This window comes from Chelon labrosus (genome assembly GCF_963514085.1).
Source record: "Chelon labrosus genome assembly, chromosome: 10".
Lineage (NCBI taxonomy): Eukaryota > Metazoa > Chordata > Actinopteri > Mugiliformes > Mugilidae > Chelon > Chelon labrosus.
This window is the reverse complement of record NC_140360.1, coordinates 5,304,389-5,319,405: the sequence shown is the minus strand read 5'-3', so window position 1 is coordinate 5,319,405 and position 15,017 is coordinate 5,304,389. Positions and strand designations below refer to the sequence as shown.

Here is a 15,017-nt window from a genome sequence, read left to right as displayed (position 1 = left end):
CCAACACCTTTTCTTCCTATTTGGATGTGAATGTATGTGTGAGTGAACGGCTAAGATCACAAAAATGGTGTACAAATATATTTGGACTGACCTGTAAGTACACAACAGTGCAAACATCAGGTTTCAGCTGAAAGGCGTTAACACTCTCACAACAGTCAGACTTGTCAAACAGGACTATCAGGCCACCTTACGAGGCCCCGGGGCATTAGGGGGTCCTCGAGTTCAAGTGACAAACTTCACTGTATGGCAATGTCTAAAATGGTCGATTTACACAGACATCACATAAGGAAACTTCTCTTTTAGCTATTCAGTGTTCAGATGTGCATTTTGGCTCATACTAATCTCAAACTCCACAACTTATAACCGCCTGATGTGAGGTACTTTTTGGTATCGTATCATCATTAATACGTGAAAGACAGTGACTAAGACTCATATTGCCACCTAATGTGAAGTAATACCTGGAGAAACGTTGGGCTGTCCCACTCTTTTTATTTATTTTTTTATCACCAGGGTGGCAAGAGTGACTAATACAAGTCAAGTTTCATTTTGATTAATTAACATTTGAATGCCTCCGGCAATAAAGGCCCTTCATGCTACCCAACCTACTCTGAGGTCTTACTGAAACAACATCAGTAATTTCTGGCTTTTTCACTGTTCACAACATAAATGAAAAGTTCTTACCAAAGTTCTTAAAAATGCTTTGCAACGACGCCTTAATGCTAATGAGCCCTACAATGGATGTTCATTTGTGAATGAAATGGTAGAATTTAACTATTCCACATTTAGCCACCGTTGAAACTACCTAAAACTTTAAAGAAATTGTTTTAAAAAAAAAAAATCTAAAATTATGGCATCTTCAGCATGCAGGCTAAATCCATTCGTACTCTTTTTCTGACTTTGGTAGAAGAGGTGATGTAGAGATGTGATCTTGTCTACAGTTTATTCATTCAAAAGTCAAAGTGTCACAACAGTCCAGGACCAAAACTTTTGTTAATAATCTGTAGCTAGCTTGCTAGAAGGGAGTTAGCAACATCAGTAATTTCTGCCTTTTCCACAACTGAAATGAAAAGTTCTTAACACAGTATCTACAGTCTGACACGTTTTATACGCCTTAATGCTAATGGAACCTTAGCACCCAATTAATGTTCATTTGTGAATAAAATGTTGGAATTTAACTATTCCACATTTTGTGCTCAGGAAAACAAAGAGCCCACTTAAACCCCTGCCCAACCTTCTCAGCCAATGGGTGTCCAGTCACAGGACACACCCTCATCAGTACCAGCTGAGAGGCACACACCCTACAAAAACCACAATAAAATATATTAAATCTCTCTGTGGGTTTCAATAATCAATAATCGCCAAAAAATAAACATTAATATGATTTATGTTTCAATGAGTCCTAGTATTGTCGCCTCTCTATGAACATTAAAAAACCTGCTATTATACTGCTCTATGTGTACATAGGTTGATTTTTTTATATATATATTTTATTTTTTTATAGTGTTTAATTTATATCTGTACTGTTTATTTTATGGTGAGAGATAAACGTTTTTTTCTTTTTCGAGAAAATACTTTTATTACAAAACACTGGAATTAAATACTAATTAAAAAACATGAACATAATCAGAAACCCTTTTATTTGTGAGAATTTTCTCAACATCTCAGTGTCTCTTCAAATCAGACTGAGTATGTCTGTGATTGATGTCCGTCCTATAATGTCCACGCCTGTGTACACGTGCCTCCGCCTGTCTCGTGTTTGCCCGCGCCGCCACGAAACGACGCGGAGCGCACGAAACAGTCCCTCTCACCTGTTTACGCCGTGTCATCTTATCAAATCGTTTCAGTCAGGTGATCAGAGTGACTGTATTGTAATTACGGGACCCCTCTTTTGTTTTCATTTCAAAATAAAGAGAAGCGTGCGTAACAGAGCGTGCGTCGACGGCGCTGCTGCGTAAGCCACGCCCTCTGTTCTCTCCGCGAGCTGGAACATTTTGTTTATGAGGACACATTAGTTGCTCTGCTGGACAGGCTGTAATACCCCACTGGGTTTCTCGTCACTGACAATAACAAGAAAAAGAAACTCTAAGCGTGGACAGACTTTTCCGAGTCTCACCGAGCAGGGCAGACAAAACTGGGCATCAAACTTTTATAAATTCAGAGTTAAAGTAATGAAAGAGAAACACGTCTTCCCTGCTTACTTTCAAGAAGACACAAACTATGGATATCTGCGACGGGACGAAGAGGAGAAAGGTGAGGGGCGGTGTGCGGGGCTGCAGGCGCAGCGTGGCCAGAAAGACGAAGCGAGGCTCGGCGTGCAAAGTCCTCCGCTCCCTCACGGTTGAGGACAACAACCGCAAGAAGCCCGTGGAGGAAGAGGAGGAGGAGGACGACGAAGGTGAAGAAGAAGAAGAGGACAGCTGCTGCTTCTCCATCAGCTTCATTCGTTATGACCGGCTGGACTCCCCTCCGGTGGCGTCCCCTCGCTACAGCCTGCTGCGAGAGGTCGGTCGGGGAAGCTACGGGGTGGTGTACGAGGCCGTGGCCCGGAAAACGGGGGCCAGGGTGGCGGTGAAGAGGCTCCAGTGCGACGCCCCCGAAAAAGTGGAGCTGGCTCTGGCGGAGTTCTGGGCACTGACGAGCCTGGAGAACCGACACCAGAATGTGGTCCAGCTGGAGGAATGTGTCCTGCAGAGGAACGGCCTGGCACAGAAGATGAGCCATGGGAACAAGAGGTCCAAACAGTACCTGCGCCTGGTGGAGACCTCCCTCAAAGGTACACATGCTACTGACATGTCCCTGCTAAAAACTAATTCATATAATTAATAATGCAGCTCATAAAATGTCCCAAAGCGTTCATACTCCAAGTTAAAACATGTGTCTTAATTACTCTCACATCAAACCTTTGCATTAAAGGCCCACTTGTCCAATGTCCTCGCAAAAACGTGATTACACAAGGGTCCCTCTAGTGTATGTAAACATACACTTAAGTGTGTAGCTGTTGGCAGTTTATGCAATGTCAAAAACTGGACCTGGTTTATTAAAACCACTCAACACACATCCATTAAAACACACAAAAAAACACTTAAAGATGATTTGCATCACATTGCAAATGCATTTTCCAGCCTTCTCTTTGTGAGTGATGTTGCAGTGCATTATCTATAGGAGGTACAGAGGATACTCTGTGCTTCCCCCAGCTCACAAGGGAACACAGTGTACTACTTGGCGGCTTATTGTCCCATGGCAGGTTCATTAAAAATTTACGCATTAAACAATAATGTTGCAGTGCAATATGAGGTATTATGATGAAATTCATGTTTCTTTTAACTGTGATTACTATATTTTTATGGACTTTTGCGCTAATGGCATCATCAGTTCAGTTTGACCCACTTTTTAAGTTTGTAACATCAGCAGGCCTCATAGATAATAATAACACGTTTTAAATTTGTCTTCATAAATTTGATATTTAGTATTAAAGTTCAAATGCTGGCCCGTGTTGTTAAGAACCCATTGTTATAATTAGGTCACTTTACATTCTTAGCTTTCTAAGTGTCGCCGTTCGGGTTCTTGATATAAATTGATTTTGAGCAAGTGATAACTGAAAATGTTTATAAGATATGAGTAACGAACTGAAGGAGATTTTTTGGTTTTTGTTATTTTTTAAATCTGTCAGCCCTGATTGGATCCGTAGATTTTGTGTCATAACCCTGTACCTAGAGTGTAAAGCCAAGCAGTCAGCCGCCCACAGTGATCTTCAGCCTAATGCGAGGAAAGCGCTATTTGGACATTTTGAAATCCGGTTTCATTAGGCTCTCGTGTTACTTTTTTACTTGTGCACATGTGCGTCACTCCGCCTCCAATCAGATACGGCGGGCGCTATATAAGTGGCAACCCACTGTTCTGAGTCTACACACTGCTGCGTGACTGGTTGGGTTAAACGCAGAGAAAGAATTTCCCCATAAGTGTTCTGTAAAGGCAATAAAAACTTTTTTACCCCTAGCACTGTACTTTTGCATGCTTGACTTTGTGGGCTTGAAGTAAAAACGTTGTCCTGGTGTGTGGAGCACCACCGGTTTTGATCTTAAGGTCATAATTGGACAGCTGTATTCTCACTAATATCTTTCCCTCTTAAAATTTCATTCTGCAGGGGAACGCATCTTTGGTAACCCGGAACAACCGTGCTACCTGTGGTTCGTCATGGAGTTTTGCGAGGGCGGGGACCTCAACCAGTACATCTTGTCCCGTCGGCCTGACCCCCAAACCAACAGGAGCTTTATGCGGCAGTTGACCAGCGCCGTAGCATTCCTGCACAAGAACAACATTGTCCACCGTGATCTGAAACCAGATAACATTCTGATCTCGCAGAAGTCTGGCTCACCTGTTCTTAAAGTGGCTGACTTTGGCCTCAGTAAAGTTTGTGCTGGCCTAAACTCCAAGGACAGTGATGAACACCCCGCAGCAGGAACTGTTAACAAAGGCAGCAACCAGAACAACATCGTGAACATTAACAAGTTCTGGCTGTCATCAGCTTGTGGCTCGGACTTCTACATGGCCCCTGAGGTGTGGGAGGGCCACTACACAGCCAAGGCTGATATCTTTGCCCTGGGCATTATCATCTGGGCAATGATTGAGCGTATCACTTTCATCGACGCAGAGTCCAAGCGTGAACTGCTGGGCACCTACATTCGTCAGGGCTCGGAGATCATACCGGTTGGGGAGGCTCTGCTGGAGAACCCCAAGATGGTGCTCCACATCCCTCAAAAGGCCAGAAGCTCTATGGCTGACGGTGTGAAGAAACTCCTCCAGGACATGCTCGCAGTCAACCCTCAGGACCGACCAGACGCCTTCCAGCTGGAGATACGGATGGACCAAGTCACTTGCGCCGCATGACAGACCATCACCTTCCCAAAAACTCTCCCTTTTTTTGCTCTAACAAGCAAAAGAAGGGACCTCTTTACTTCCCAAGTAAGCTGCATTTCCTTGATGACTTGGGGTTACTCTTATGGTCATACCTTTAGTTAAAGAACTCCCATTTTTCCATAGCAATGTTTCCCCTAGGTTTACAGCTTTGAGGGGGTGGGGTATAATGGTAGGAGAGGCTATGGAATGAGCAACAATAATAGAAACTGAATATAAATTATTAAGAATGAGCCCTTCATAGCTACATAGTGATCCACTGCCAGTGATCTTACTTTCAGCTGACACTGTTAGCCTTTCTATACCTGGTCACTGTCTGGAAAGTCTCCTTATTTAATAACCACTGGTGATGTGAAGTCGCTGGTTGTTGCAGAGGGTGTTACTACTTTTTGGTGTGTGTTTCTGAATAGTTTTTCTGCCTTATAGTGAATGGAAAAGACAGTTTTTGTAACTTCCAGCAGTCAGGAAGACATTAGTACAGGTCACAACAGAGACTTAAGGATTAAACCTAGGCAACGCGTTAAGACAGAAAGGGTGGTTAAACTGGAACCGGTTTAATGTCAAGAAGCACAAGCAGTTGTAAAACAAAGACATTTAATCTACTTTAATACTAAAACTATAAATTAGCCTATCTGAATTTATGATAATACTCCCTCGTGTGTGATCTAAGTCGTCAGACTATGCTTTGAAGAAACTTTTGAAAAAAACATAGTGACTATTGAGAATTAAAAAATAAATAAAAGTATAGCGTGCACCAGAAGGTGTGTTGATGGCCTCACATGGTAGAGGTTGTGGTGCAGAAAGAATGCCAACTGATCAGGATGCAGTACGACTTCCACAGTGAACCAACTGGAGTACAGCCTGGGCCCGAGGGCAAACGGCCGGGCTTTGATGAAATGCACGCAGGCAGGTTGCAGCATTGTGAGAGAGTGAAGCAGAAAACAATTTAATCATTGGCAGAGAGGCAGTAACTGAATGTTTTTACTGACAGCTAACATGCAATCTGTCTCGTTTCCTGTCAGATATTCATATATTATGACAAGACTATATGAACAGACTACAAGTTTTCAAGTACATTAATAGTTTTTGCCCGTTTACTTTGTTTCCTTGTTGGAGTTGCTCCTTTTTTAAACTGATCTAGCTCTTATATAATAACTGTAGAGGCAGTGCATATGCTATACACTCCTCTGGCCAGTGACTGGATCTTACTTGTGTTTACATTCTGCATTTGTACTCCTGTGGATGGTGACAGTTGTGAAAGTTTTTTTTAGAATTACTGCTGTCTAGGACTCTAAAATCCAAAATGTACCAAGGTAGTAACTCCTCGTCCCACGGTACAGACAGTATATGACAAGTTGACATCTGTACAGTGAACTGCACAGACTGTCCCGCATCGGCCATTGTCTGCAAACCGCTGTTGGTAAAGTCACTCCGTCCACTGCCTTCTCTGCTTCTGGGAAAGCTCTGTTTTCCCTCTGTACTGATTCGCTAAAGCGCTGTTTGTTTGAAATTGCTGGCACCCATGTACGCTTTGGCAGGCCGTGCGCTTTGTGCACGGGTGGTGAACCGTGCACAGGGATAATCGTGATTAGAGAGATGGACGCCGTGTCCCAGGCATTTAAAAACCCACTCCAACAAAGAAGCAACGCTGAGATCACTGTTCATATTAACACGGCTCACAATGCTGTGACTTATTGTTAATATTTATATTAACAATGTATTTATATAAAATATTGTTGTATATTTTCATTTGTATTGTTACAAATACCAAAAAAAGCGCAAATGATACAGCAGTATTATTATGTTTTAGTTCTAATAAGAGATGGCATGATACCAAAAATCTGGCTTTCGGTATCAATTTCAACACCATAGTCTTGTCATTGTACTTTTTGAGACTCTGAACCGCTTCAGATTGGTTGGCTGTGTGTGTACTAGGAACAGAGAGTATCGTAAGTATCGATATATCTGGATACTAGGGGTTGCACAAGTTCAGGTCTTTTAAAGTTGACTGTTATGTGATGAAAGTCAAGTCGACACCGACTAGTTTCTGATGACGCCACTAATAAAAACACGGTAGAAAGTAATGTTTTGTAACAATGAAATCTATGTTCTTGACCTGAATACATACACTGAGAACAGACAGCTCATGTGCTACACACTGTGAGCTGCAGATATGTACTGTATAGCCTGTATAAAAACCGGCTGCAAGTCGGCACCATCAATATCATTTAATAGTACGCCACAGCATTTTGTTAGATGGGATAGTGTAGCCAGGTATTTCTCTGAAGCCTTCTCCTTGTTCTGCAGCTAAAGGTCTAATAACTTTATCAAATAGTTGATGTGCAGCCTCCTTCTCTCTGTTACCACAGGATGTTTGGTGAAGTTGATAATTGACTGCTGTCTAGACAATTTGGACCATTCCTCTGCTAGCCTTAGCGGATGCCTTTTCAGATTTTTGTTGCATTTCTGGACTGACATGCACGGTAGTATGGGCTTCACCTTCAGTGAAGTATTTCCACACACTTGATGAACTGCTGCTAGTTTGCTGCAATGACCCACTGGGCTCCATGTTGTTATTGTCACGTGATCAGTGACTGGTCAACGAAGTAGACAACGGACTAGTTGACTAGTCTCTACAATACCTAGTGGACACATAGAAAAGCAAACTGTCCGTGTACATTAATGCCCTCCGCTCTCCACTGTTCTTAGTCACACCAGTAATGAATGTGTTAGATCAGAGTATGATTGCTTGGGGCTCGATAACACTGGCAAAAAATAGAGGGGACATTGGGCAACATTGTGTTGTTCCCCTATAGAGTGGGAAGTAGCGTGAGTGGTTGTTGTTTGTTCTAACAGATGCTAAGGGAGTAGTTTCATTCTTTTCCAATCACTTCCTCAAGAGTATTCACGGTGCTGCTGAAAACAGCCAAGTCATCACTTCAAACAGAAGCTGTGAGTTGTAGCTCCTTAATAGTAGAGCCCTGTGCACTCACTGTTATCTGTAGAGTGGCCACTGTGGATTTTAGCTTATCTTATATAGCGAGCAAAGTGTCAGTCTTTGATCCAGCTTATCACACATGTTCCATTTTAATTCTTCCAGTGCAAGAGTGAATGCCTCCAGGTTCAGTGAGACACTGGCTGTGCTATCTGTGCTACTGTTACTAACAACCAGAGCCAGGGGAGTGATAGCAGGCAAATGCCATCGTAATACAACCGTGCTCGTCTCAGAGGGGTGGCATTGTGTAAAACTTAATCCGTTAGTGGGAAAAGAAAAATCACAGGATTTATGGTCATGAAAAGGCCGATGCGTTTGCATTACCACAATGCGCTGGTTGGCATTAACTGGATCAAGGAGGTCCCAGGCTTTATCTGCAGTCTGTATCAATAATCGTGGGGAAGTTGACTCTGTGCCTCAATTGTTTGGAGGAGCCACAGGAGCTGACGGACAGAAAGTGATGATAGTGTTATTTCCATTTTAAAAGGGTAAAATTATAGTTATCAACAAATGAATACCTCTTTTTGCTGACAAACCTTGGGAAACATGATCTCAATCCATTGTGTCCAACAGCAGCCCTTAATTTCATTGAGGTTTGAACTTTTAGTGGTTTCGTTAACCCTCAAAACCTCAGCCTGCTTCTGGGTTCCACTTGGTTGAAAAGCTGGAGCCCCTGGTACTCCCACCATTAAGAAAGCTCTTAAAAATATATGTAGTGAAACATTTACTGGAGAGCCACCATTTGTCCAAGTTGCATGAAGTTTTCTGGAACCAAGGTATGAGCCACCATCTCCTTGCTGCATTAACTTTGACTTGACTTGGACTTAATGCACTTGCACAGTGATGCACAGACGATCTAGGAGAATACAAATATGACAAGAAAAAACTTTATGAATGTCCAGAGGAAGAAATTTAGTTCATTTAAGTTCAGATCTGGACATGGATCTGCCGATACTGAATATTAAAAAATCTCTATCGGATCAGGGGACAGCCCTAACAGTAACTGTCTGAGTTTGCTATTTAGAGTGGAAATTCCTTGTTGCACACCAAACAACCACTGAGGTGATGCTCGGTGACCCAACCGTCTGTTTGAACTCAAACAAACCACTGACTTGGACTAAACACAGCATTTGTTGTACAATTAGCTCCCCAATCCTTTCAACCATTCTCTGTTAACTCCCTATAATCGCCTGCCCAGAGATCTCTCCCTATGACGTAACACCTCTTAGCTCCCAGCAGTCAACTGGGTCGGTGGTGGACATGAAGATACCATTGCTTTTTAGCCTGCAGCATTATATTGGCCTCATTGTGAAATGAGAGAGATAGCATGTTTGGCAACAGGCAGCAGATTTTCAGATGCTGAAACCTGTCTTCTGTTGGAGATATGGATTCATGGCTAGATAGAGGGGAAGGGGGGAGTCATGCACCCTGCTTTACAAACTCTTAGCCAGCTCTTGACATAATCAGAAGCTGGTTAAGTGTCGGGATAGCTGACAACAAAACCGTGACTGTACTCGGATTACTGATGGGATTTAACACGAGAAGAAAAAACAATTCGATTTTAATATCCAAAAATGTCAAAGAAAGGCAACTGGACTTGTTGAGTTTCTTGAAGACCTTTCATTCAACTTGCTTCTTTAGTCGTTTTTAATGGCATGATTTCCCTTGAAACTGGACACTAGACATCTCTGAGCCAAAATGCAATCTTGTAATTACGGATTTTCAGAGCTATAATTATCAAAATGAACTTCCAATACGTTTCTCATCCAACATTTGTGACCAGATCATAGTAATATACTAGTTTGAAGCACCCATGACAGCTCTAACAGCGCAATGATAATGAAATGAGAGTGTTCCAGATACAGGGCTTATTGAGACTTTCATCAGGAACATGTCCTCTAACTTTATTCCAGCTGTGTGCTGCCTCCGTCTGTTAAGAGGTCAAAGCACTATAAATCATTGTTATCCCTCACATGTACAGTCCTTTCTTCTGGAATACTTTTTTTAAATTTCACTGACAGCATGAACGGTCTTTGTCCAAGCGGAGGCATTTTGCGGGTGTTGTCCTTACTATGCACGCAGGAAACAAAGCGGTTAAGTGGTGGTTTTAAAGGTGTAAAAATGTCAAAAATACAACCTTTAGGCGATTCTGGGAGTGACTATGATGAGCACATTCTTTGTTCTTATGTAACATGACTGTACAAGGGAACATTCAGTGGCTGAGAAGGTTGTAAACATTTACTCTGGTCCCCTCAGGGTTAAGATCATCCAAGTTCTTACGTAATTTGTTCAGGTGAGGCACCTTTATGACATTAGTTCTCACAAAATCTACAATTTACAGCAGACGTACATTCGGGAAACCTTGTTGTCCCAAAGTGCCACATCTTAATCACTCAGCTGTGTTGGATCTAATGTCTTGTAAGCTCTTTAAATCGTAATTAATCTTTTCACAGACCGCACACCATCGATCACTACAAATCTCTGCAGGTGTTTCACACTTGGCGGATAATCTTTTGGCGTTTCCGTGTCACTGAGCAAATGAATGAGATAATAACTTGGAGAAGGCAGGATTATTTGAGTGATGTAGAAAGCGAAACAAATTAAAAGGTGGAACAAAGCTTTAAACAACACGGGGCCTTAACTTGGAAGATGTATCTCCTTGTTCACACCCCCACATCCTTTGGTGTGATGTCCATAGTTTCCAGAATTCAGGAAGTCATTGCTTGCTCCTGGAAAAAGTATTAAAAATTAGTATTTTATCTGTGATTATTTGTTGAATATGAATACTATCAAATTTAAAATGAGAGTCTGCACTTAAAGCTTAAACTGTTGGATATAGAAATGTCACTGGGTATTTAAATGAAGTCCTCTCAGAGACAGAAACTTCCAGTTATAATATAAGACAAATAAATCCTGTGGACTGTCATCACTATGAAGACTGAGTAACCAGTATCTAAATAAATTTTTGCTTTTCCTGTAGGGTTAGAGTATAGCGTACTTTTGACTGTACATATGCATGTGTTGCATTAAAAGTGCTTATCTGCAGCAGTGACGTAAGCATGTCCAGTGTCTCCGTTCAGACATCATCCCCTCTCGCTCTCTCACCATCTCTAATGTGAACACTTGCTGCTAAGCTGACCCACTTGTGTTCATACCATGTGCTGTGAGGTTATGCAACCAACGCAAAGAAGGACCGCCAGCAGGAACTGTGGCATGTTAGCCGCCCCGGCTATTATTAGACCACAGCGGTGAACTAAACCTGGACACATCCATTGACTGGTCATATTCTTAGGCGATTTGACTGCAGGTTGATGGAGGAGGTTTGCATATTCCTACTGCGACACAGACAGCAAGTCCAGGGGCTTTGTTGAGTCATTGCTGCTCCTGAGTGTGCAGGGTCAATGAGAGATCTCATCAAGTTCATTTTACATAATCGTATATATGAATATTATATATACACTGCCTGGCCAAAATAAAAAAGATTCAACTGAGCAAATAGGTACGAGCCTCTTATTGGATAATTACTGCATGGGGGATCATCTTTAAGCTGGCAACAAGTTATTTAACCCCAACTGATGCAATGAGTAGCTTCTCATTTCTAAAACAACCATGTCTAAAGACAGATCCTGTGGTCGTGGAAAAGATGTTAGTCTGTTTGAGAAGGGTCAAATCATTGGCATGCATCAAGCAGAGAAAACATCTAAGGAGATTGAAGAAACTACTAAAACTGGGTTAAGAACTGTCCAACGCATTATTAAAAACTGGAAGGTTTTCTCGTGGTTGTATCTCTCATATTTGACAATACTTTCCAATGCAATGAGAAAAAAAGCTAATTTGTGAGAATGAGAAGAAAAGTATTCTTTCTTATCAATGCTGATCATCTAATCTATTTTTTTGTCTCTGCAGATTTGTTTACCACGAGGATATGAACTCAAAAAAGGGACACAAACTGACCCGTGAAGAACCTTCAGTCATAATCTGAGGAAGTGTCCGGCTGATAATTCCAAAACCCCGGGACACGAACAGTATGCAAATCTGGCCAGAACACTTCCAGCATCAGTCACCGTGGAACTGAAATGGCTTGCTTATCGATTTTGTTATTTTTGTTCCCTGCGTACTCGGCTTTGGCACGGTACCAGTGTTTTTTTCTGTCAATGCTCGTGCCTTAAACACGGTTTCTCAAGCAAATGTGAGTGCATCTTTACATAAAGCAAATTTTGTGGTTTACAGTAGAAGCTCACGCACAAAAGGTAGAACTTTAATGAGCCCGGAGCTACTTTTAGTGTCATACAAGTTTCGGTCTGCAGGAACGTGCCGCTGGCTTAGGTGAATCATTTGCTTTCAGTATGCAAAGCTGTCGCAGTCATGTGAGACTTTTGATTTGGTGTCCCTCATCTACCCTGACACTGAAATTCTCTTATGATAATGAAGCTGGAATAAAATGAAGACAGTGAAGTAGCACGGCCGTCTTTATTTCTTGTCACTTCGCCAGCTTCTGCGGCCGTGGCTGTCGTCACTCCGGCTCGTTGTGTACGGGCAAAAACTCAGATGTGCCGACGACTCAAAAGGAAACTTCACTACCTCACTAATCAAAAATATATAGAATCTCAACGATTTCCAGGAACAAAGAGAAGAAAATAATTGCAACACAAAACACAAGGATGCAGTTAAAAGGATAGCGTTGAGCCAGAGACAGGGTGTATTCTAATGGGTTTGTATGTTTCAGACCTTAAAAGCTGTGCTAGTCTCTCCAGCACTGAAGAGCTCCTCTTGATCTCACACAGTAGCTTTAGTTTAATGCATTTGGCTTCAGTTCAGTGACTCAGTAGTTGTAGATTTTAAGGTGTTTTGTAGTGTGATCCTACCTCATTTTCAGCACTCTGAAACATCCTATCTACCTTGACAGTATCTTTAGCTACCTTGTCTTCCTTATACAAGGGACACTGGTTGAGTGTGTTAGATTTTTTTTTACCTGATTCAATCTCTTTTGTATTGAACTAATCTGCTTTTTTGCTAATCTCCTCCTTGCTTTTCTTTTTTCTTTAACAACTACATCTGCAACTTCTCTCTTAATGTTTGACAGAGCTCCTGTTGCCCATTGTTTAGATCTTAACACGTTATCCAACAACTAAAGCTCCAATCTTAAAAGATGCACGGCTAGTTTGACCACATCAAAACTAACTTTTCCTCATTCTTACGGGTGTACTAACCATCCTTTTGACTTGAGACATGACAAATGATCTCCTCATTTCTGCCTGTTCAAACTCATTTTTGACTCTTTACATCAATAATTCTAATTTAAAGAGTCAAAATTTGGGTGACTCATTTTGACTTGATGCAAATTATACTTGTTGAAGAAAGGTGTGGTATTGAATTCACTTGTTCACATTCAGTGAGAAATAAAAGAAAAAGAAATTAACTGGACAAAGAAGATTAAACCCCGTCTATTGTCTGCCCCTCCCCCGATATCTTCACTGATTGCTGGCACACCCAGTTATCTACTGATTCGATCGAAAGGTGTTTCAGATGATGTGAGACAATCTGACGAGCACTTCTTTTAATGCATAGTGAGCCCTTAGACTAAACACACATGCTAAACACAACTACCAGTGCCATGCCAGATTAGTATAATGATTAAAGAATGACAAATTCAGTTTTAGCAATTAAATGAATACACCTTGACATGGGAGCTGTAGCTGTGAAATGCTAACACATCTGTCGCCTTAGTTAAAACAGAGAAAGTGTCGAAAGTATGGATGAGAATTTGTTCTTCTTATCTCTAATGAACTAATGTAGCACACGCTTTAAAAAGCCTGTCACCGTTCAGTATGTTCAATCAGCAGTCTTTCATACCGTTATGTGTTTCTAAGCTTTAAAAGTAATATGTTTCCTTATTACCAAAAGATTTTGTTGACATGCCCCGTGGCCACTGTGACTCTGTATTTAACACTCTTTACACTTTTTTTTTATTTTATTAAGGATTTCACTGAAAACACTTTACATTATGCAAAATAGTTCACTGCCTCGCTGTAAACGCCACATGGAGCAGCACCATTCTCAAACACTTGTATTGTAATATCTTGGATTTGCTCCTTTTTAGTGTATATTTGCAGTGTGTACAGAAATGTGTCATTCAGATGTTGGGTAAAAATAACTCTTCTTTTTTTGTGAGGAAACATTAGATGTTTTGGCATTTTGCTGTAATATGTTTGACAACTTTTCCTGGAATAAATGATTAAAACTAGTATGCAAGTATGTAAGTAAGTTAGTGTGTGCGTGCTGGATTATCCCCCAGCTGAACCCTTGCTTCCTTGGACTTTTTTGACTAACCACCAGAAAAGTGTATTGTTGTTTTGTTTTCGTTTTTTCGTGTTTTTAATAAAACATTTTCATGAGCCATTTTGTTTTTGTGGACGTCAGTCACTGCCTGGTGTGAACAAACGCTCTTTGTCTTGTTCCAAATATCATAAATGTCAGTGTTAGGACAGCAATTCACAAATGTCGAAGCACACATATAAATGTAAACAGCGAGCTGTACACAGATATTCTACAAGTAGTGTCAGTTCTCGAAACCGGCTAATTACGATGTTAAATTGAAGTTATTATAACTTAAATTCGGGAATTAGATCATGCACCATATCATTCTATTTCCCGTGCTTACCTATAAAGGTGTGTCCGAACCCTCTCTCTGTTTGCTTCAGTTCTCAACCCCATCCCTCCCTCCCCATGTGGCCACACCCTGAGTCTCACTCCCTGGGTTCCTCTACAATCATCAGTCTGCACATTTCTTCCCCCGTTTCATCCCATCCCCTCTGACCCCTTTTCATCCCATCCCCCCCGACCACTTTCATGCCATCCCCTTGCCTCCTTTTCATTTCATCCCCTCGACACCCTTTCATCCCTTTTCACCTCATCCCCTTTAGCCTTTTTCCTTCCATCCCCTACAACCCTTTTCATCCCATTCCCTCCGACCCCTTTTCATCCCATCCCCTCCGACCGCTTTCATGCCATACCCTTGCCTCCTTTTCATTTCATCCCCTCGACACCCTTTCACCCCTTTTCAACCCTTTTCATCCCTTTTCATCCCATCCCCTTTAGCCCTTTTCGT

At 41.6% G+C, this 15,017-nt stretch overlaps 1 protein-coding gene across 1 annotated transcript; it reads left to right on the top strand.

The window, feature by feature from the left end:
- The first annotated feature begins 1,995 nt into the window (after positions 1-1,995).
- stk35 (serine/threonine kinase 35) lies at positions 1,996-14,308 on the top strand. Its single transcript, XM_084553424.1, has 3 exons — positions 1,996-2,773; positions 4,145-4,962; positions 11,816-14,308. The coding sequence occupies exons 1-2, from the start codon at positions 2,218-2,220 to the stop codon at positions 4,885-4,887; spliced, it is 1,299 nt and encodes a 432-aa protein (XP_084409550.1). The 5' UTR covers positions 1,996-2,217; the 3' UTR covers positions 4,888-4,962; positions 11,816-14,308.
- The last annotated feature ends 709 nt before the right edge of the window (positions 14,309-15,017 follow it).

Excerpts from the sequence above, each read along its gene's own strand:
- stk35 (XM_084553424.1), top strand. The coding sequence starts at position 2,218 with ATGGATATCTGCGACGGGACGAAGAGGAGAAAGGTGAGGGGCGGTGTG. Across the intron at positions 2,774-4,144 it reads GGTGGAGACCTCCCTCAAAG|GGGAACGCATCTTTGGTAAC; the intron begins GTACACATGCTA and ends TTCATTCTGCAG.